Source organism: Bombus terrestris, chromosome 4 (assembly GCF_910591885.1).
Source record: "Bombus terrestris chromosome 4, iyBomTerr1.2, whole genome shotgun sequence".
NCBI lineage: Eukaryota > Metazoa > Arthropoda > Insecta > Hymenoptera > Apidae > Bombus > Bombus terrestris.
The window spans coordinates 208,814-230,390 of NC_063272.1; the positions used below are offsets into that span (position 1 = coordinate 208,814).

At 42.6% G+C, this 21,577-nt stretch overlaps 3 protein-coding genes and 1 long non-coding RNA gene across 11 annotated transcripts; 1 reads left to right on the plus strand and 3 right to left on the minus strand.

Moving 5' to 3' along the window:
• Positions 1-70: 70 nt before the first annotated feature.
• LOC100648190 (medium-chain acyl-CoA ligase ACSF2, mitochondrial) lies at positions 71-4,562 on the minus strand. Of its 2 annotated transcripts, XM_003402418.4 has the most exons (9): positions 4,481-4,562; positions 4,137-4,395; positions 3,511-4,045; positions 2,298-2,481; positions 2,004-2,213; positions 1,770-1,904; positions 1,067-1,180; positions 746-982; positions 71-686 (listed from the first exon to the last, which is right to left on the minus strand). In XM_003402418.4, the coding sequence occupies exons 2-9, from the start codon at positions 4,234-4,236 to the stop codon at positions 351-353; spliced, it is 1,851 nt and encodes a 616-aa protein (XP_003402466.2). In that variant the 5' UTR covers positions 4,237-4,395; positions 4,481-4,562; the 3' UTR covers positions 71-350. The 2 variants fall into 2 exon arrangements, with proteins under 2 accessions (XP_003402466.2, XP_048261431.1); XM_048405474.1 differs by lacking the exon at positions 4,481-4,562 and having other exon boundaries at positions 3,736-4,045; positions 4,137-4,471.
• Positions 4,220-19,460, plus strand: LOC100648304 (serine/threonine-protein phosphatase 6 regulatory ankyrin repeat subunit A). 6 transcript variants are annotated; one of them, XM_048405464.1, is made up of 16 exons: positions 4,220-4,345; positions 4,698-5,901; positions 5,992-6,093; positions 7,071-7,172; positions 7,254-7,370; positions 7,962-8,162; positions 8,257-8,640; positions 8,736-9,056; positions 9,123-10,350; positions 10,579-10,754; positions 10,840-11,268; positions 11,546-12,569; positions 18,367-18,494; positions 18,573-18,721; positions 18,869-19,001; positions 19,063-19,460. In XM_048405464.1, exons 2-16 carry the CDS (start codon positions 5,572-5,574, stop codon positions 19,273-19,275), a joined length of 5,037 nt encoding a protein of 1,678 aa, XP_048261421.1. In that variant the 5' UTR covers positions 4,220-4,345; positions 4,698-5,571; the 3' UTR covers positions 19,276-19,460. The 6 variants fall into 6 exon arrangements, with proteins under 6 accessions (XP_048261421.1, XP_048261419.1, XP_020723344.1 ...); XM_048405462.1 differs by lacking the exons at positions 18,367-18,494; positions 18,573-18,721; positions 18,869-19,001; positions 19,063-19,460 and adding exons at positions 13,098-13,214; positions 16,460-16,727; positions 16,934-17,576; XM_020867685.2 differs by lacking the exons at positions 18,367-18,494; positions 18,573-18,721; positions 18,869-19,001; positions 19,063-19,460 and adding exons at positions 13,098-13,214; positions 14,799-15,066; positions 15,329-16,385.
• Positions 15,265-16,906, minus strand: LOC105666759. 2 transcript variants are annotated; one of them, XR_001099578.3, is made up of 3 exons: positions 16,657-16,906; positions 15,472-15,669; positions 15,265-15,405 (listed from the first exon to the last, which is right to left on the minus strand). It is a non-coding gene; the product is annotated as an uncharacterized LOC105666759 (long non-coding RNA). The 2 variants fall into 2 exon arrangements; XR_007223943.1 differs by lacking the exon at positions 16,657-16,906 and adding an exon at positions 16,379-16,490.
• Positions 19,439-21,535, minus strand: LOC100648773 (inactive peptidyl-prolyl cis-trans isomerase FKBP6). Its single transcript, XM_003402423.4, has 6 exons — positions 21,313-21,535; positions 20,969-21,218; positions 20,431-20,891; positions 20,177-20,365; positions 19,984-20,095; positions 19,439-19,914 (listed from the first exon to the last, which is right to left on the minus strand). The coding sequence occupies exons 1-6, from the start codon at positions 21,351-21,353 to the stop codon at positions 19,624-19,626; spliced, it is 1,344 nt and encodes a 447-aa protein (XP_003402471.2). The 5' UTR covers positions 21,354-21,535; the 3' UTR covers positions 19,439-19,623.
• Positions 21,536-21,577: the final 42 nt, after the last annotated feature.

Here is a 21,577-nt window from a genome sequence, read left to right on the forward strand (position 1 = left end):
TATAAAAGTTATTGCATAGAAAAGAATGTACAAATGCAATACGAACTTCGCTCGAATAAAACACGTATACTGATGTATTAACATATGTATTTCGCTGGATTGATGGTAAATATTATATGACCGCACTTGGAATAGTTTTCTACATTACCGAGTTCGTAGGTAATGACTTGGCAAACGAATGTGTGGCGTCCTCTACCACGACGAACCTATCTTACCGAATTATACCGCGTTTACTTTTTCATCTTCTTAAAAGATAATAATATCATTAAACAAAAATTTATTAAAAATTATTAAATTAAGCAACGAAGAAAATTATTAAATTAAACATTACTTAAATTAAACGGAATTAATTAATTTTTTTTTTCATTTTTACCAAAAGAGACGGTAATATTCTCGCCCGAATTAGTGGGAATTACCCTTTTGCTTTCCATTTGTTGTTTCAGTTTATATTTCTGTATTTTCCCACTAGCTGTTTTCGAATATTCCGTTACGAATTCTATGTAACGTGGTATCTTAAAATGCGCCATACGACCCTTACAATATTCTCTCAATTCTTCTTTTCTAAGACTCGCGCCCTCTTGAAGACGCACGCAGGCGCATACCTCCTCCCCGTACACTTCATCGTAGGCGCCTATAACTTGTGCCTCAGCCACCAGGGGGTGTGTCATCAATACATCCTCGACCTCCTAGAACACGATTTGCCAAATAAACAAAATTAAACATAATGACTGGTATGTACACATACTTTTGGGAAAATGTTCTCTCCTCCCCGAATTATCATGTCTTTCAGTCTCCCTACTATCTGTCCATAACCATCCGATCTTAAGACGAATTGATCACCAGTCATCAACCATCCATCTTTGGTAAGAGTCTTCTCGGTTGCCTCTTTGTCGTTCCAATATTTCATCATGGTACAGTAACCTCGAATCCAAAGTTCTCCGGGAGTACCGAATGGCACGGTGTTCCCATTCTCATCGACGATCTTTTCAATAGAGAAAAAATGTAATTAAAGAAACGTTTACTTCGTAAATAACAAATACCGAATTTCGTACGATTTTTTGGTTACCATAGCTTCAACGTGATCGGCCAAATGGCCTACTGTATTCTCTGTCAATTCGTTATTTTCGTTGGGCAGTGTCTGAAAGATGACCGCCGTTGTCTCCGTCAGCCCGTATATCGTCTGTTGAACATGGCGAATCAGTAATTCGTAAGTTTGAAAGAGAGAATATGGTGAATATCAGCGATTCGCGACGTACGAAGAACCTCGGAGCCCGATTTCACGAAAGAGAACGTTATTGATCGAGGCCAAGAAACGATATTTCTCCTCGCAGAATCGTATTTATGCATACGAACCGAGGAGTTGCCTGTGCAAGATATGTGCATAGATAACGCGGGAAACGCGACGCGTTATGTCGGGCCGAATTAAGTACGACCCTGTCGTCGTGTCGACGACCTTCTTCGATTCCTATATCCTACCAACGTTCGTATGAATTTTAAAAATTGTATCTATCGAAAAAAATCCAACTGACGACTTAATTTTACAATTAAGATTTAATTACGTTATACGTACATGCTCGATTTTTACGACGGACATAGTGAACTGTTCAACTATACGGTCGCAAACACGATTACTTTGACATACAGGCGCGCTAGCACGCGCTCGTTTAAACGGTTAAAAAAAAAGAAAAAAACGATCGAAATGTTAATGTTATGATAACATGATTCGACACTCGTGACTCTACATTTTTCTCATCACATCTGATCCCTACCTTCATGTTGTCAAAATTGAAGCATTTTCTTATTTTTTTGAAAAGCTCCGGCGACGCAGGAGCACCACCGGTGACGCCACAGGCTAAAGTTATTGGTGGCGGTTGAAATCGTTGTTGAACGTCCAATAGATTGATCTGTCGTAAATAACAATATACAACACTAATACTTATTTACAACGAACAAACGAAAATGTTATTCATTTATTATGTGAAACTTTCGAATCGTTTCCTTACCCACATTGTTGGAGTTCCGTAAACGACATTGCACTTCTCGCGTACTATCGCCTCCAATGATTTCACAGGATTAAATGAACGAGCTGGTAACACGAGCGTGATACCCGCGTGAAGCATGCACATCAACCCTTTAATAATGCCAAACACATGAAAGAATGGAACGTTTAGGCAAACTTTGTGGTCGACGGTTAACTCTGCTTTTACGGCAGCCTAAACGATTGAAGTCCAAGGAAGGTACTGTTATAAAGATTCGATCAGACATCGTTGAGATAATTACTGGCGATAGTATTATACCTGTTTCGAATTGTTCATCACAGACCTATGTGATATCAACGTGGCTTTTGGTCTTCCAGTGGTTCCTGAAGTAAATTGTATATTACTACCATCGTGACAAGATATTTGGCCCTGCTCTGCCGCGACCCACTGCGTCTCGATTCTGGTTGCGAGCTCCTCCACATCGATAAAGCGGCGAGTTCCACTGCAACAATTTAGAAACGCGTTAACCGATCCATCGATCGATCGCGACAAGGTGGTAATGCGTGTTAGAAACGGAATCGAAGTGTGCGTAACAGACTACAAAGCAGCAACTGACCATTAACCTAATTGCTCTTCAGTGATTCCTTTTCACGGAAAGAGATTATTAATCAAATCCACTCGATGATCAGACAAAACTTTGAAAGTTACGAGACGCGATTGAAAATAGATCGACCGTGCAAGGGCGACGCAAAACTATCAATCGGATTGTCAATCGGTACGACTGGCCTGATTGTGGCTTGAAATCACGGGAGGAGGTTCTCGAGGTCGCGCATTTAGGAAATTACCAAGCGTTTGGGTTAATTCGTTTCCGCTCGTTCGGCCGAATGATTATCGGTTTGCGGTTCGTTAGACGTTTGATCGAATATCTCGCCCATGAGATCCGATTCGAATCAACGAAATGAAAACAAAAGGGATAACCGTGTCGCGTGGCACGTACGAATCGTTTATACGATCGCCACGGTATACGTAGTCTGACCTAGCGATTATACCAACAACTAAATCGAATAGGGACTGTACGTCGATTGTTGCCGCGTTTTACTACACGCGATATTCATGAATTAACAGATCGCACGAGAGCGAGTGCGAGAATACGTTAAAATTGCACCCCTGTTCGACCTCGTCCGCGCCTACTTATCACCAGGAATGACCAACCGCGACGAATTTACCTCAGAGGGATGCTTGTCGACCGCCGCTAACGACTCGATCCGATCGCGTTTCCTAAGAACAAAGGATTTACGTATACTTCGTCGCGTCCAACTTGTCCCTTTATCGACCCGTCGTTGCCGGATACCAAGAGTTATCGCACATTGTCCATTCCCTCGCTTAAATTAGACGAAATTCAAAGGAAACTGGAATATATCATTCGCGAGAGATAGAGTCACACGCGTCGCCTCAGAAGAACATTCATCTCATGATTAGAACTTAGGAAGTGTAGACAACCATGTTAGACGTTGACCGAACATTTCCTTACGTCACGTGATCCTTCGAATAGATAATTATGTGTTCCAAAGTAGGACACATTTGCTGGGCTTGAAGTAGCATGCGTGGATAATCTTGTGTTTTAAAATTGTCAGGTGATATCACAGCCTTTACGCCGACCTTTTGTATACAGTGGATGAGCTCATCCATTTGATAGTTAGGATTGATAGCAACAAGAATGAAACCTGCTCTGCTGGCGCACATGTAGGTAATTAACCATTCGACGTCGTTGGGACCCCATAGTCCGAGACGATCGCCGCGCTTCATACCCAATTTCATTAAACCGGCAGCCAAACGATCGGCACGCTGAATGACGTCGGAAAACGTTAATCGTATATTCTGATGTAGAGACACCACACACTCTCGATCAGGCCACCTTTCTGCAGCCGTCCCGATTAATTTTCCTATGGGTTCGTCGATTAATGGTACACTTCCATGCTGTAGCATGTGTGCCGGCTTATCTTGGTTTTCGTGAAATAACCGTTGACTCGACATGTTGCATAATTTCCAAGAACTTCGAGGATTTACTACATAAAATGTTTGGATAAATACGCTTAGATGACTTGCTTTTCTTTTGTGTCAATTATATATATTTTTGATAAATATCTTGTTACTCACCAAGCAATGAATGTTTCACATTAGCAACATTTCTGTAATATACGCGGTAATTAGTAGCTGAGAAGAAAAACGAATTCCTTGTAATACAAAAACGAAACATTTCTTTAATTTATAGCTTCCCAAGTCCATACGCACTTTACGGCTGCTGAGATAACACTGAGAGCCTTCCTTCAAGACGAACTATGTTGGAACATTTTAACTGCGTATAGGTAATATTTATCTCTATATGTTTATCGCCTTATCCTCAACCGCATACACACTGTTAACCATTCAAAATACCAAAGTCCAATTAACATTAATCTTAACGCTTTTGTGCACTTGACTTATGATACTCTACTAATCACCTTTTTTTTCTATAAGGCGACGAAGTTATCTTGCATGATTCAATTACACAACTGTGTTACATACTACGTATGTATAAACGAGTCTCGATTGAATTACCAAGTGCAGTTATCTCACTCTACAATAAGGCGGTACACATGTAGACATGTATCTGTACATTCATTTAAAAGTCTATAACACGTTTTGTAAGTCATATTAAATTTAATTTATGTTTGTAAGAAACATGATGAAAGATACGACAAGGACACACATGGTTTATTTGAAACGTCAATCAAGCTCCTTCGTTGGAATGTTGAGATATGAACGCAAAAGAAAAAACATATGTTCAAGTGAAAAAATGAAAGGTACGTAACAAAAGTAAATCGGTTGCAATAAGGAGGATAGCAGAGGTTAAAGTCTAAGACCGAAGGACTACACATAGACGGATGGCGTGCCTGCTGGCTCGGCGCCGGAAGTCGCGTGTCGACGTCGACCATGGCACCACCGTTCCACCTTCTGCTCCCCACTCTCGTGGTAGGTTTCTCGGCTCTACCGAACCACCACTGCCGCCGCTGCTACCACCACCGAGTTCACCACCGGTTTACCGCATTTTCTAAGCATCCAACGGGGCGAGGGCTACGGTAGCTAGCGGGTGAGCCAGTTAGGCAACGTTATACGCGTCCGTGCAACCCGGTTGAATCGAGTTGTTCTTTGCTGGTGTGTACCGTTACCCTGTAGATTCCCGCACTACCGTGACAGTGATTGGTCGATCCTGCCCGAGCAGCGAGAGGGTCGAGGGAAGGCTACCCTTCGCGAGCCACGTAACGTCTTCAGAATCGCCAGGATAAACGCGGCGTTAGCACGCGTCCGACCAACTAAATCGCTCGTCCAACATCCAACTTTACCATCGGTTCTTTTTTTATTTCACCATCGACTGTTAGAAAATATTCGAAACAACGTAACAATTTATCAGTATAATGGTTTATAAACGTTAAGAGTTAAATACAACAAAACTAAAAAATAGTGGAGATATAGATTTTTGAGTGACAAACGAAGTCGTCCTTTAAGCGTGAAACATGTCGGTTGACTACGATGAGAGATCGTACGGAGTACCATGAGCAGTAACAGTAAAAAGACATCGGGTGGGAAGGACGAAAAAAAGAATCCCTCCAGCAAAGAGGAAAGCCCAGTAAGCAAAGATGAGGCCGGAGGATCAGCCTCGACGGGAAGCATCGGTGGAGGAACAAGCGCGGATGGAACACAACCTGGAAGCAAACCTGGATCGGCAGGAGCAACCAGCAGGGAAGCCGCACAAAAGCTCCTCGGGCTTGCCGCGCGTGGAGAATGGGCACCGGTGGACCAGCTGCTCAAATCTCTGGAGAAGGCGGTGCAGAGCGTCGGAGAGGATGGTCCCCTCCTTCCTCTCGCTAGTATCATGGACCCGGTTAGTCGAAAAAGAAAAAAAATTCTCGTTAACAAAATAGCTCGTTGCCTCTATCTCAATCACTGCTCGATATATATTTTTAATTTTCAGGCAACGGGCATGACACCATTGATGTACGCAGTAAAGGACAATCGCACGGGATTGCTCGACCGAATGATTGAATTGGGAGCGGACGTAGGTGCCAGGAACAGCGCAAGTATTCCAAGAAATTCGAAGTATTTCAAGAAATTTGATAGCTCTCCCTGGCGTGGTTTAACGAGTAAAATACAACTGGTAGATTTGCAGAATTTTTTAGTTGCTTTTGAGACCGCTCCACATATCACGGACGGTGATAAGTGTTTTCGCGTTAAAATCTAATTGTCTTAATTGTGGCGATACTGGTTTTTGAACAAGTTCCCGGTCGCGTTACGTGGCTGCGACACGTAATATTTGAATGACTGCATGATCACAGCCAGTGGAGACCATGGAACGTGTATAGTTAACGATCTCCTTGTAATCTCTGTTAAGTCGAGTGAAGGAGGGTAAGATCGCGTGAAGGAGGGCCAAGGCCAAGGGGTTTACCGAGGTTAGAAAGTAAGCAAGCAAGTAGGCCGACGAGCGAGTAGGGCGAAAAAGTAGCTCGATTCTAGGAGCTGATTAGGCAACTTCCAGATTTTATCGGCGCGTTTCTTCGCGGTAGTCATGCTTATGCGGCTACGTCCATGCTTGACCAATCCTAAAGCTTCTAGAAGATTAAAAACCTACCAGGCAATCGTGACCCTTTCCGTGGGTATTTCCGCGATTACGCAAGCTCCGAGAATCTCCAAGAATTTTGCGAAAAAACATAGGCGCGCCCCTTCATTTACTTTGAGTAATAGCTAATCACAGGGATCGGGTTTTCTAGCCCCACCCAACGCGTTGGTTCGACGTCATTTTCAAATCGATCGACGATAAGCCATTCGTTTTATTCTGGGCGCGGCAAAATGCGATTTATAACCCGGTTTCCATACTAGCCACTTGACCCGGCGAATCTCGCTGGGTCTTACGATTTATTTCCATCTACCATAGCTAGTTGGAGCTATTCGGTTCAATCGAGCGGAAGTAACTAAGGCAGGAAGATGAAATCTTCACGTCGATCATACATAAACTAAAAATTTTGCGTTAACAAAATTCGTCTTCGTCTTTCGTAGGACAATTACAATGCTCTTCACATCGCGGCTATGTACTCGAGAGAGGATGTCGTCAAATTATTACTGTCAAAGCGGGGCGTCGATCCTTATGCCACTGGAGGAGTATGATATACTTTTCTTTTCTCTTTTTCAGCTTATTAACTGTTCAAAGTATATGATATCTCTTTTATTATTCGAGTATAGCCGAGGCAACAAACAGCTGTACATTTGGTCGCGTCCAGACAAACTGGTACTGCGACTTCAATTTTACGAGCGTTACTGGCCGCCGCCGGCCGGGACATTAGGTTGAAAGTTGATGGGGTAAGTAGTATGCGTCAATGAAATCACTAGAACTCGATTCTTTTACCGCTTAAGTGCTCTACGTTCTTGTAAGCATCAAACGTGGCAACTTTGTGTCAGGCGTTCCTTGATCGAATTAACAGTTTTTGCGCGATTTCTATCGCGCATCGCTCCCAATTCTCGTTCACGTTTCTCGCGTGACGCGAATGATGGCCCAGGACTATCGCGGCCTGGTACCGAACAGCTGTCATAATTCTCCTCTAGCTCGTTTCTTCTACTTTTTCTTCTTCTACCACCCTTCGGCACATTTCCATCCATTTCACCTTCTTTCTCGCACGCACATTTACCAGCCTCTTAATGTTCCTTCGTTCTTTGTCTCGTAAACGAGCGAGATTATGCGATTCTAAGAGAAACTGCTCCCCAACGTCGATATTTACGTCTACATACGAATGTGACTATTTATGGAAATCGTACAGGATACGTTTTTCTTTCTTCGCGAAAATCGATCTGACAAGCCGTCTAATGTCTCCCGATACTAAAACGGAAATGAACCGCAGTCTATAAGGAATTGTTTCGAAAACACTGTCCTTGCACCAGCATAATGTATTGCAGAGAGGAAAGATACCTTTGCTCTTGGCGGTGGAAGCTGGAAATCAATCGATGTGCAGGGAATTGTTGGCTCAACAGGCACCGGATCAGCTCCGTGCCACTACCACTACAGGTGACTCGGCTCTTCATCTGGCGGCTAGGAGACGGGACATCGATATGGTGCGAATATTAGTGGATTACGGGGCGACTGTGGATATGCAAAACGTATGAGAAAATCCTAGGATCTTGGAATTGCGGAAATGTTGCATACCTTTAAAGAAACGTCCTGGGATATCTTCGAATGCAAATATTCTTCCAGGGCGATGGACAAACTGCATTGCATATAGCAAGCGCCGAGGGTGACGAAACCCTCGTCAAGTACTTTTACGGTGTCAGAGCGTCAGCCTCCATCACTGATCATCAGGATCGTACTCCGATGCATTTAGCAGCAGAAAACGGACATGCTTCTATTATTGAATTGTTGGCTGACAAATTCAAAGCCAGCATATTTGAGAGGACGAAGGACGGATCAACACTGATGCATATAGCGTCATTGAACGGTCACTCGGAATGCGCGACGATGCTCTTCAAGAAGGGCGTCTACTTGCACATGCCAAATAAACGTGGCGCCAGGTCAATTCACACGGCAGCGAAGTACGGTCATGTTGGCATCATAAGCACTCTCCTACAACGAGGTGAAAAGGTATTAGAATGGGAAGTCACAAATATAGTTTTGTTCGATTAATCTTGAAAGGGAACTCGTTTAAATTAGTTGTTTGAACATTCTTTGTCGCATAGGTGGACGCAACTACGAACGACAATTACACGGCGCTGCATATAGCCGTGGAAAATGCAAAACCTGCGGTAGTAGAGACTTTGTTAGGTTACGGGGCCGAAGTTCACGTTCGAGGAGGAAAGCTTCGGGAAACGCCTCTTCACATAGCAGCCAGAGTGCCTGACGGCGACAGATGTGCGCTGATGCTACTGAAATCTGGTGCAGGGCCAAATTTGACTACCGACGACGGTCAAACACCTGTGCACGTAGCGGCGAGCCATGGCAACTTGACGACGTTATTGCTTCTTCTGGAGGATGGCGGGGATCCTATGTACAAGTCGAAGGTATGATTTTTCCTCTTCTATCTGTCACTTCCTTTCTCTACGTTACGATGGAACTCATTTCGATAGAATGGAGAAACGCCACTTCACTTGGCGTGTAGGGGATGCAAAGCCGACGTCGTGCGACACTTGATCGAGTTTGTGAAGGAAAGAAAGGGTCCAGAAACAGCGACGGCCTACGTCAACAGTTTAACAAACGAAGGAGCGAGCGCATTACATTACGCCGCTCAGATCGAACCGTCGGAAGTTGAAATACCTGGTGACGACCGCGCAGTTATCCGAGCTCTTCTGGAGGGTGGAGCAGACGTTTCACTCCAAACAAAACAGGCTCAAGAATCGGCGTTCCATCACTGCGCGTTAGCTGGAAACAACGAAGTTCTAACAGAGATGATAAGTGGTATGTCAGCCACGGAAGTACAGAAAGCGTTAAATCGTCAAAGCGCTGTCGGTTGGACTCCGTTGTTAATCGCTGCCCATCGTGGTCACATGGAGCTAGTGACCACGTTACTGGCGAATCACGCGAGAGTAGACGTATTTGACCTGGAGGGTAGGTCCGCGCTTCACCTGGCTGCCGAGCACGGTTATTTACAAGTCTGCGATGCGTTATTGGCGAACAAGGCATTCATAAACTCCAAGTCCAGAGTCGGTAGAACAGCATTGCACTTGGCAGCGATGAACGGCTACTCGCATCTCGTCAAGTTCCTTGTGCAGGACCACGGGGCTGCGATAGACGTTCTTACGCTGAGAAAACAGACACCCCTTCATTTGGCAGCTGGTGCTGGCCAATTGGAAGTGTGCAAGCTTCTACTCGAACTCGGGGCAAGTATAGACGCGACCGATGATCAAGGTCAGAAACCGATTCATGCTGCAGCGATGAACAACTATGCAGAGGTGGCCCAGCTATTCCTTCAAAGACATCCCAGCTTAGTGATGGCATGTACCAAAGATGGGAACACATGCGCCCATATAGCGGCGATGCAGGGCAGCGTGCGCGTGATCGAAGAGCTGATGAAATTCGATCGGCAAGGTGTCATCTCTGCGAGAAACAAGTTAACCGAAGCGACTCCTCTTCAGCTGGCGGCCGAAGGAGGACATGCCGAGGTTGTTAAAGCCTTAGTCAGAGCAGGTGCTTCTTGTGCCGATGAGAATCGAGCGGGATTCACCGCGGTCCATTTGGCCGCGCAACACGGACATGGTCAGGTATTGGAAGTGATGAGATCTTCTCAATCTCTTCGTATATCCAGTAAGAAGCTTGGGGTTACTGCCCTTCATGTTGCCGCTTACTTCGGTCAAGCCGGTAAGCTTATTCCACCTATTGTATCTTAGGAGAGAAGCGTTCCAAGCATAATCTTCGTTTCTTAACAACGATATCGCGGTATTGATATAAACAATGTATTTTTACACTAAACTTGTCGAGTTTTAGAGACAGTAATCACGCTTATTACAAAGCGGAGATGTCGCTTGGAGGCTTTCCCGCGTTAGACTTTACCCTGTAATACAGTAAAACAATGTATTTTTCGTTCAGATACCGTACGGGAACTCTTAACCAACGTACCTGGAACGGTGAAATCCGATCCCCCAACTGGTGGCTCTCTGGTAGGAGAATTAGGAAGCGAATCCGGAATGACACCTTTACACTTGGCTGCTTACTCCGGAAACGAAAATGTCGTACGACTGCTGTTAAACTCGGCTGGCGTACAGGTATCCAAATGAAAAAAAAAAAAAAAAAAATAACAGTATATGGACTTTTTAACGGCGATGAGCTGATGCCAAATCATTGCCTAAGGTGGAGGCAGCGACCACGGAAAACGGCTTTAATCCCCTCCATTTGGCCTGTTTCGGAGGTCACATCACGGTGGTGGGTCTTTTGTTGAGCAGATCGGCAGAATTGTTACATAGCTCAGATCGATACGGTAAAACTGGTCTGCACATCGCCGCGACTCACGGTCACTACCAAATGGTGGAAGTTCTGCTCGGTCAGGGAGCAGAAATAAACGCGACTGATAAAAATGGCTGGACACCGTTGCATTGCGCCGCTCGCGCCGGTTATCTTGATGTTGTTAAATTGCTGGTCGAAAGCGGAGCCTCACCGAAGAGTGAAACCAATCTCGGAAGCGCGCCGATTTGGTTCGCCGCTTCGGAGGGTCACAACGACGTGCTCAAGTATCTCATGGAGAAGGAGCACGATACATACGCTCTGATGGAGGATAAGAGGGTAAGCTGTAATCGTCACTGCTTCTCTCCGTGACTTTTTTCTTTTTCCTGTAATTTCTTTTCTCTTGAAACTCGAGCTTCGACAACGCAATTGGCACAGCACGGAATTTCGAAACTTTTAACGCGAGCAATGATCATTGCTCGGTCGAACCAATAAATTTCGGCGAGTGCCGACGTCAAAATAGCAAGCACGCGATTCCCAACTTTTCACTTTGCTTCCCTGATGGTTGATTTCGTTCGTGATGCACTCGATCGATTCGAACTCGTTGATTTTTCAGTTCGTCTATAATATGATGGTCTGCAGTAAGAGCCACAACAATAAACCGATCGAGGAATTCGTGCTGGTATCGCCGGCGCCAGTAGACACGGCAGCAAAACTTTCCAATATCTACATGAAATTGTCGGAGAAAGAGAAGGAGAGAGCTAAAGACTTGATAGCCGCCGGCAAACAATGCGAAGCGATGGCCACGGAATTGTTAGCTCTAGCCGCGGGCGCCGACTCGGCTGGAAGAATTCTTACCTCGATGGATCGCAGAAACGTGGAATTCTTGGACGTTCTGATCGAGAACGAGCAGAAGGAGGTGATTGCGCATACGGTGGTACAACGATATCTTCAAGAACTGTGGCAGGGCAGCTTGAATTGGAACGCCTTCAGGACGATTCTTCTATTCGTCGCATTCCTCGTCTGTCCGCCAGTATGGGTGGTGTTCGCTCTTCCGCTCGGTCACAAGTACAATAACGTTCCCATCATAAAATTCATGTCGTACCTCACGTCTCACATATATCTGATGGTCTTCCTTTTACTGGTCGGTATAATTCCTATATATCCGGTGGTAAGACCGAGCCTATTACCGTACTGGTACGAATGGTGTCTTCTCGTGATGCTGTCTGGACTTTTGCTCTTCGAGCTGACCAATCCTAGCGACAAGAGCGGACTAGGCTGGATCAAATTGGCGGTGCTATTGTTCGGCATCTGTGGAGTAGCGTTCCATCTTATGGGCTTCGTGCTCGTTCAACGACAGTACTGGCCAACCCTGCTCTATCTCAGGAATCAACTATTCGCTCTGAGCTTCTTGCTGGCTTGTGTGCAGATCCTCGACTTCCTCTCGTTTCACCATCTCTTTGGACCATGGGCGATCATCATCGGAAACCTGATGAAGGATCTCGCCAGATTTCTTGCTGTGTTAGCCATCTTTGTGTTTGGTTTCTCAATGCACTTCGTTGCGCTGAACCAAGCCTTCAAGAATCAATCGACTCAAGATATGCGCGAGGACAAAAAGAAAAAGGGCGCCTTCTACGACGGTAAGTTCGACGCACATGATTAGCCGTGATCTTTTTTAGAATGTAGCAGAGAGAGAGAGAGAGAGAAAGGGAGAGAGAAATTACCTCCTAATTTTTACCCCCTGTCTTATTCCTCGGATATACGATCGCAGCCACTCTATGAAAAAAAAGCTAGGCGGCGCGGTCGATGGGACCGCGAACATGCGATACGCGGGTACACGAATAAAAACACGCGTACTCGATGCTTCTCTTCCTCTGAAAAGGTAGTATTCGATATTCGAAATCGTTCGAATTAATCAATGGCAGTGAATGACGAATCATTCCTTGTCCATCGCGATGCCTCGATACTTAGATAAGTTTCGAACCTATACGATCTACTACTGTAAAATCAATATCGTTTCAACACCACCGGGTCTTTCCTCGACGCAGGCCTCCGATGATTTAATAATTTCGAAGACGAAGACTAAGACCTATCGTTGTCCCGACTATACCATAGAACAGCCTAGTTGCCTCGAGACAAACGCATAATCGGATAAATTGCAATGATAGATTTGTTGGCCAATGTTACGGAATGGATGATGGAGACGCCATCGACGGCGCCTCCTCGTCGACACCTCCGTTACAAGACAAAACCACCTGAGTGTTGTGACGATAGCTCCCGAAATAGTAAGTTTTAAAAGCCGATTGAGAACGTTAACGAGAACCAGAACGGAACGTGAATTGAATGGCAATGACACGTGCACAACGGAATGCAGGACACGATTCTTCTTGGTGTCGTACCGTCTGCATTGTGCGTTTGCCCGATGTGTGTTGCCTGCTGGGACTGCTGCCTGATTCCAATTAACATAAATATTTGCAACATCGCGAGAAATGTTTCTCACTCCGCTGTAACCTGTGCTGTGATTCGGGCTTGTGACGAATATCCGGGACAACTCCGCACTATGTCCAGTTTCCTTTATTTTTCTCTATGACGATCAATGCCATAAATTCCTGAAACATGTTCATACTCACGTGCAACACGAAAGACAAAAGAATGTTGATGCTTTTCCCAAATCCTAATTGCCTGGTCGCGAGTCCGAATAGCAGCTACTCGGTGTCTACAGCTCGATCTCGGTTCCGATCTCGAGATCTTAGCATCCCACCGAGTGGGTTGGCGACCACCGCCAGTTTCTTCCTTATTTCACGGAGGCGCCAATCGAGCGCGCGTTTCTCCACAGCCTCTATTGTGCATCGTACGCATTTCTCTAAACATACAAAAGTAATGTTATCTTTTTCGTGCTGTTCGAGTCTTGCGCAATGCGTGTTTTGTGTGTCACTAATCGGCCAAGTCGAATTACGACCTCGAAAAGCGTCGGGCTGGTCCACATCCAGACGTTCGATCCCGATGTGCCACCCGATGCGCGCACTTCTCCATTTTTTTCTGTGACTGTCTCTAAACTACCGGAAACCGCCTCGACTCAATCTCCGTTTTAGACTTCCCTATCCCTCGCCTCATCCTCGAATGTCCTCCTTTTCTCCTTCGAATCCCTTTCTTCGTTTAAAGTCGTGGCCGCTTTACGTGTGCTTCCTTACGATCTTGGGAAGCAACGAAGCGTCCGATCTTTTCCTTGCATGCGCACGGTAAATAGTTCTCTTTCTACGTACGTGTTCGCTCGTGCGGTTACGTCGCCGCAAGATCAAGACCAAAAGAGAAAAAGAATGCTCGCCGCGCCGTCTGCATGCTGCATCTCATCGTCCAAAACAAACGAATCAGTTGTAAACCTCGTGAATTCCGAGAACCCGGTAGAAAGAAGAACATGCGGAAAGCCCGCGCAATCGGATGATCGATAAAATATACTTACCTTTGTAGATCCTCGATACATTCCGCGAATTTGCTATCGCAAATTCTTGCGTCTTAACAAAAAAGAAAACAAAAATGCGAACGGAATAGAAATAATAATAACAGGTATACCACCTTGAAAGTTAAACGACACCGAATAATTACATAGCGTGGATCGATCGAAGCTCACGGAACGTCCGGCATGCATTCAACGTTATTCGCAAGCATGGCCAATCTGTATTAGCATGAGCATGTTCGTACATTCATCGTTCGTTCGATCGTTCGTTCGTTCTAATGTACGTATGATATACCACACCCGCATCCATACATAGCGAGTCCACCAGTAGCCGCCTAAAGGCACGAAGCAGCAGTCACGAGAGAAAACACAAAAAAAAAGACAAATCAAGAAACGTATGTGCCTCGAATTCCAGTAAAGATGAATCCTGTACTCGCCTTCGAGTATCTGTTCTTCGCCGTCTTTGGCCAAACGACCCACGGCGAACTGAAGGTCGAGACTAATCAGCCGCAGTGGACCTCGGTCCTGTTCAAGTTGACCTTTGGCGTATACATGTTGGTCTCAGTAGTTGTATTAATTAATCTACTGATCGCCATGATGAGCGACACCTACCAGCGGATACAGGCGCAATCGGACATTGAGTGGAAATACGGACTCAGTAAACTGATCCGAAATATGCACAGGTAAGCCGGCAAACGTGTTTCGTATACAAGACCAATTGGATCTCTCAGACCCGCGTTCGGAACATAAATACGCGCCTATTTCCGTTTCTTGTGCTAAGGAAGCAATCCGTATTCCCCGAAAAATGTCTGCTACTCCACCGCTAATTTTCGCTGTCAGTTTCCCGCATTAAACCGCCTCCGCGCCGCATGTTTCGTCACCGTGTAGTTCTTTCTCGTGAAACGAATCTGCGGGATAGGCTGGACACACGATTCCGTGTTGCAGAACGACCACCGCCCCATCGCCTCTTAACTTGCTCACTACTTGGATCGTGTATTTCATCAAAGTGTGCAAGCAACACGCTGCAAAACGAAAACGTCCCTCTTTAGTCCACATGATGGGACTTCAGCGAGCTGCTCGTCTCTCACCTAGATCGAAGATGGGCGCGAAGTGGCTGGCCAAAGTGAAGAAAGGTCAAGTCAGACCAAAAGACAGTGTAACCTTGTCCGTGGTGCACTTGAGTCCTCTTGGAAGTCAATTGTCTTTCAATAGTGCTACAAGACTCGAAAGCGTAGTCGATTGGGATTCGATCCGTAAGAAATATTTAGCTCTGTCCGGGAGCGAGCCTGAAAAAGAAGCAGACAAGGATACCAAAAACGAGGATGACGAGAAAGAGGATGAAAACGCACCGACGGCTTCTAACTCCTCCGTGGTACCAACAACAATGACGCCACCCATCTAGAGGAAGCTGATTTTTCGCCTCGGAAAAATACACAAGTTCGATTCGATGATTGCGAATTTGATTTTACCGGATGCAATGCCGTATACGAATTTTCGTCGCGCTAATACCGCATTGAAAATAGCTACGACATCAAAATATTCTAGGTAACAACTCGTAGTTGGATTCATATCACCTTTTGAAGGTCGACCGGCTATTCGCGAGATATAATCAACATGCTATCGTTTCGGAATTTACGTAAGTAGTCCCGCGAACACGAAATAGAGAAGTACGATTACGATATCGTGCGTCTGTAAACATTTGACCCAGCATGGCTATCCTACTTCTGGAGTGCACTAGAACTACCTTTGGTTCCTTCCTATGGTAGGATTTGTAGATGATTGCTCGTCTAGAGCGATCTGAATTCATCCTTACAAACGCATCCCTTAGTTTAAGAACCTAGAATAACGACGCGTTCTACTACGACTTAGCGTTTAGCTATAGTGACACTATCCTAAAAACGTCGAGGTCAACAAAAAAAAAAAAAAAAAGAAAAAAAAAAACATGCACGTACTTACACGCATACAAATATACGCAACATGTACATATGTACGTACTTCACAAACAGATTGAAGAACATAAAATCTATCGCGGTACACAGAGTTTTCACGAGACGTATCGTTCCCACATATTTCCAGTCAGGATGAGTCCCGTATTGGCCGTTGAGTTATTGTTCTTCGCCATCTTCGGTCAGACGACCCACGAACAATTCAAGGTCGAAAAAACGCAGCCCGAGTGGACCAAAGTTCTCTTCAAGCTCACCTTTGGTATTTATATGCTGGTTTCGGTGGTTGTGCTGATTAATCTGCTAATTGCCATGATGAGTGACACTTACCAACGGATACAAGCTCAGTCCGACATCGAATGGAAATACGGATTGAGTAAGCTTGTTAGAAATATGCACAGGTAAGGGTTTATAATCGTTGCTCACTGATAAGAAATACCGGGTTCTCCTGTAGCGTACCCTTTGACAATCGAAATCGAGATAGAACCGGTATCGATTTCCGATGCGATAAGAAACGCCGTTGTATGCCCGCGCAATTTGAACGAGACACGTTCGTTCGAACGATCGCGGAAATTCTAATTGATTAGATACGTTTATCGATGTGCAGGACAAGCACAGCGCCATCACCACTGAATCTCCTTACCACCTGGATGGCATATTTGTACAAACTCTGCAAAAAGCGGGCTGCAAAAAAGCAACGACCTTCTCTTGTCCGCTTGATGGGATTGCAAAGAACCGATGCGCTTTCAGCGCGGTCCAGAATGGGCGCCAAGTGGTTGTCCAAAGTGAAAAAAGCACAGGTGGCTCACAAGGATAGCGTTGCTTTATCGGTTGTTCACCTGAGTCCTCTTGGTAGCCAATTATCATTCAGTAACGTTGTCAGAATCGATAATGTTGTTGATTGGGAAGCGGTCCGACACAAGTATCGTGATCTTTATGGTGAAAATATCGAGAAACATGTCGAAGAATCGAAAGAATCTACCGATCATGAATCTCTACCGACTGTTCTGGAAAGTTCGTTGGCCGGTGTTCCCGTGACAGGAAGCCAAACTGCACTTACTTCTATTCCTTGAATCGATCGATTATTTGCAATCGATATATATATTGGTTAAAGTTGAACCTAATTGAACTTGTCCTCCTGGTTCTGGATTACTATAGTAAAACGACGTTATATCGTTTCGTTTAATAGATGTGTACAGTTTCGTCTCGTACGTATTTTCTCATTAAAATAAATATCCAAATTAATCGGATCGTTCTGTGATTCTACTATTATTCGCGGACCTTTTACCCTCCCTCGCATCGATGCAACGATTACCGCCTCGATCATGTTTTAAAGAAGACTACCAAAGGAATGATGCTGTATAGCAACAATGCATAGGAACTTAACGTATCTTTAATGGTTAGTCCATCTATATGTATGGTCACTCGTATTGCCTTGCTCTTTAATTGTCACACTAACAAATCGATAAACTAATTCCACTGCGTTAATGAAATGTTACTGAGTGCATGCGTGCATGCTCATTAGCCGAATATCACCATGCTTACAGACTAATACAATCGAATGCGTATTTGCAAAATTCGATCGTATCGCGAAATTGGTGCATCGACCGTCTGCCGTTCGATTAGTTCTCAATCAAATCATAACATGATCATAACACAACGTCTTCATCAATTAGGATCATTCGCACGAGATATCACGATGTCTTGAAATCGATCTAACGAGCGAATATTCATTCATATATCGTCTAAAATATTCCAATTTCATTAATGATCATTTAAATTGTACTCCTTCTCCGATATGACAATTGCCCTTATCCTACCTATATTATCTTTTCATCTCCATAGCATGTTTCGCATTTCATGCTGTATATATCCCTTTCTTTCGATCAATGTCATTAAATTTAGCAATTGGGGCGCAACGATTAAAGTGAAAATTCACGCAAAATGAATCACGTAATTGAAGATGCAATGTAAGAATGATCTTTGCGTTCCTCTAGGAATACCTTTGACAATTTTAGATGCTTGATTACATTCTTTCAGTGAAAGTGAATCCCATCGATATTACGGAAAATCTTTTCTTCGCTATTTTTGGCCAAAAGGATACGGATGACTTCACGATATCGTTAAAACGAAAAATGCAACCAAATTGGACAATATATTTCTTTAAGGTCAGACTAATATTCACAACTACTCGTGCACGATTCATACCTCGAGGATTGACGATCAATGCTCTCGTATTCTAACAGATATCTTTCTCTCTATATATGTTGGTTAGTGTTATTGTACTAATCAATTTATTAATCGCGATGATGTCCGACACATATCAAAGTATTCAGTCGCAAAGCGATATCGAATGGAAATATGGATTGAGCAAACTTATTCGTAAAATGCAAAAGTAAGTAACTCGCAAAAAATATACCTATACATGTCAAAAACAAACTTCTATATTGTAAAGAAAAGCGGAAAGCACATTTACAACTAATACGTCAAAATGTTTACTGTTTTAAATGTAACGAAAATCGAAATACCTATCCTTTTTAAGAACACGTACTGCACCTTCGCCGTTGAATCTCGTTACTTCCTGGATTTCATATATTGGAAGAGCGTGTAAAAATCGAAGCCGCGAACGTAAAACTGGTGTAATGCACCTATTTACGGGACATACGTTTATTCAGGTAAGTCAAAGGTCGATAGTAAATAAGTAATAAATAGCAACAAATTTCTTTTTTCGCTTAGGACAATGGAGTATTATCTCAGCAGCGTGACGTCATTAACTTTCCATTACTTCAATCAAGTCCATTGGAAAATCAATTATCTTTGAAAGATTCCATAAGAATTGAAAATGCCGTCGAATGGGATTTTGTAAGACAAAAATATAGAATACGATTTGGCAACGAAGTCGAGAAACCTCTTCCAGAAGAGCCAGCTACGACTAATACGAACCGTTGAATGATTTTATATGTAGTTTCCTGATACTTACACATATACACCGTAGATTCGCCATTTTCTCACACACGATCTTTGTATCTTCTACATATTTGATATCCCTTTTATCTTGATCATTAAATATAAAGAAAAATATTTCTGTATCACTAGTAAAAAAATGTAAAAATTATTTAAAGGTTTTTAATGAATGTTAAGTAAAGCATTTTTATGAAATATAATTTCTTCTTCATAATATAAAAGTACAAAAATATTTATATATACATATATATATGTATATATATCTTTTTTATATAATAGTTTTTTCTATAATATTTCATATTATATCATCTTAATTAAAGTAGCGCTTAGATTTTAATAATTAGCTTTGCTAAGGTATGTTATTTCTCTACCGTATCTTTGGTGTGTAGTAACAATCAAGCCGAAAACTGCGGCTTGTTCACGTATACATTTGTCTTCCTCGGGGGTCAAACATTCAGGAAGTGGTTGTCTCAAGGCTTGATTATCTTCAGAAAAGCTTTTACAAATCTCGTATGCAGCTTTTTCAAAAGCAGAAGGCTCTTTCTTTTTATTTTCTTCAACTTTTAAGCAATTTTCCCAAAGCTTTTTCTCCATGTCCAAGTACTTCCTTTGTTTTTCATTTGCCTAGAAGTAATGAGTATGATAAGATATTTCCAGAAACAACATATATATTTTTTGATTTTATTAACTCACAAGTTTAATTTCCTTGACAATCTCTATATTTTTAGGTTCCATCTTCAGAGCAAGCTGCAACTTTTCCATTGCTCTAGAAAACTCTCCCATTCTCAATAACGCCCGTCCATAACTATAAAATAAATACAAAACGTACAAATGTACAATCATGTTCATGTAGGTATTTCTTAGAATTTGTTTTAATCCAACATACTTGAAATGAGTTTTAGATGTAGGTATAGGAACTCTATTGCATGCATTGCAAGCATTACGTGGCATATTTTGAATATTGTAGCAAATTGCAAGATTGTTATAACCTCTTGAAAGTAGTTTATTTACTTCATCTTCCTCTTTCTGATTTTTTAGTTCTGTTTCTTCTAACCATTGAAGTGCTTTTCCATATCTGAAAACACACAACAATAATAATAAGGTGTTGATATATATATATTTCATTTAAAAAATACTTACTCTTTTGTTGCCTGCTTAATTTTCTTTTTAATAAAGTAATCTTTGGCAGTATTAAATTTAGCCTGAACACCTTTAACAGCAGTTACAAATTGTCTTCTTTCTTCTAAAGACAAGCTTTGAAATCTCTTAGCAGATCCATTATCCACATAATCAGTTAAATGTACAATGAATAATACTTCTTCATTTGGTGGAATACGGGGAGCACAACCATATTTTCCATATGCCAAATCCGGATGTATAAGGAACATCGCTATTTCATGCTTTTTCATTGATGCAATACCAATCTCTAAACCAGGTAATAATGAATCTTCGCCTAAATGTAAGGTTTCTGTATCTCCGTGAGCAAAACTAGAATCGAATGGCTCATCACTGAATTCAAAATGTGCTATATATTTGATACTAACTTGTGCATCACATGGTATAATAGTACCAACACCTTCCTGTTTTATTAATTTCATGACCTATAAACAGTATTAAAAAAAACATTATTCCATGAAAGACCATCAATATACTAACAACATCGAGTAATATAATTTACCTTTCCATCTCCAAAAAGATTAGTCATTTTAGTTTTTAATTTTTTAAAACTGATACCACAAACTGTAATTCGGTTATTTATATTATCATTATCACAAGTATCTTCATCTTGAAAATCATCCATATTTAAAAGATCCAATACTTCATCATTAGTTAATGGTATATCTGTGGAATAACCAAAATCTTCGTCGTCGAAGTTCTTACAGTTATTAGAAACTTCAAATACCATTCCATCTTTTAATGTCAAATCTCTGAAATATATATTTTACCAAAGATTTTATTCTAAATTATTCGACGTTTCGATTAAAAATATAGGTTTGTATTGTAAAATTTGGATTTGTATACTTGAGGGTAAATCCATCTGAAGCATTTATACACTTTTCCATTTTAGTAGCTTATATCAATTTATCTAACTGATAAAACTTCAATTTTTACTATTTCCTCTGACAGAATGCTAGTGCAATCCCAGTGGAGATCAGTAATAATTACAAAATTTTGTCAAGATTATTGGTAAATCAAAAAGACTTTATTCAAAGAGAAAAGGTTAAATTCTTTCTATCTTTTGTTATGGTTTTAGATCATGAAAAGAAAGATACTCTTCCCCACTCCT

Bases quoted from the DNA above. Each gene is read 5' to 3' on its own strand.
- LOC100648190 (XM_003402418.4), bottom strand. From the start codon at position 4,236: ATGTTTCGTTTTTGTATTACAAGGAATTCGTTTTTCTTCTCAGCTACT. The intron at 2,214-2,297 runs GTATAATACTAT...TCAATCGTTTAG, and splicing joins TGATGAACAATTCGAAACAG to GCTGCCGTAAAAGCAGAGTT. The intron at 1,905-2,003 runs GTAAGGAAACGA...TATTTACGACAG, and splicing joins ACGGAACTCCAACAATGTGG to ATCAATCTATTGGACGTTCA.
- LOC100648304 (XM_048405462.1), top strand. From the start codon at position 5,572: ATGAGCAGTAACAGTAAAAAGACATCGGGTGGGAAGGACGAAAAAAAG. The intron at 8,641-8,735 runs GTATTAGAATGG...TTTGTCGCATAG, and splicing joins TCCTACAACGAGGTGAAAAG to GTGGACGCAACTACGAACGA. The intron at 9,057-9,122 runs GTATGATTTTTC...TCATTTCGATAG, and splicing joins ATCCTATGTACAAGTCGAAG to AATGGAGAAACGCCACTTCA.
- LOC100648773 (XM_003402423.4), bottom strand. From the start codon at position 21,353: ATGGAAAAGTGTATAAATGCTTCAGATGGATTTACCCTCAA. The intron at 20,366-20,430 runs GTAAGTATTTTT...GTGTGTTTTCAG, and splicing joins ATTAAGCAGGCAACAAAAGA to ATATGGAAAAGCACTTCAAT. The intron at 19,915-19,983 runs GTGAGTTAATAA...CATTACTTCTAG, and splicing joins TTGTCAAGGAAATTAAACTT to GCAAATGAAAAACAAAGGAA.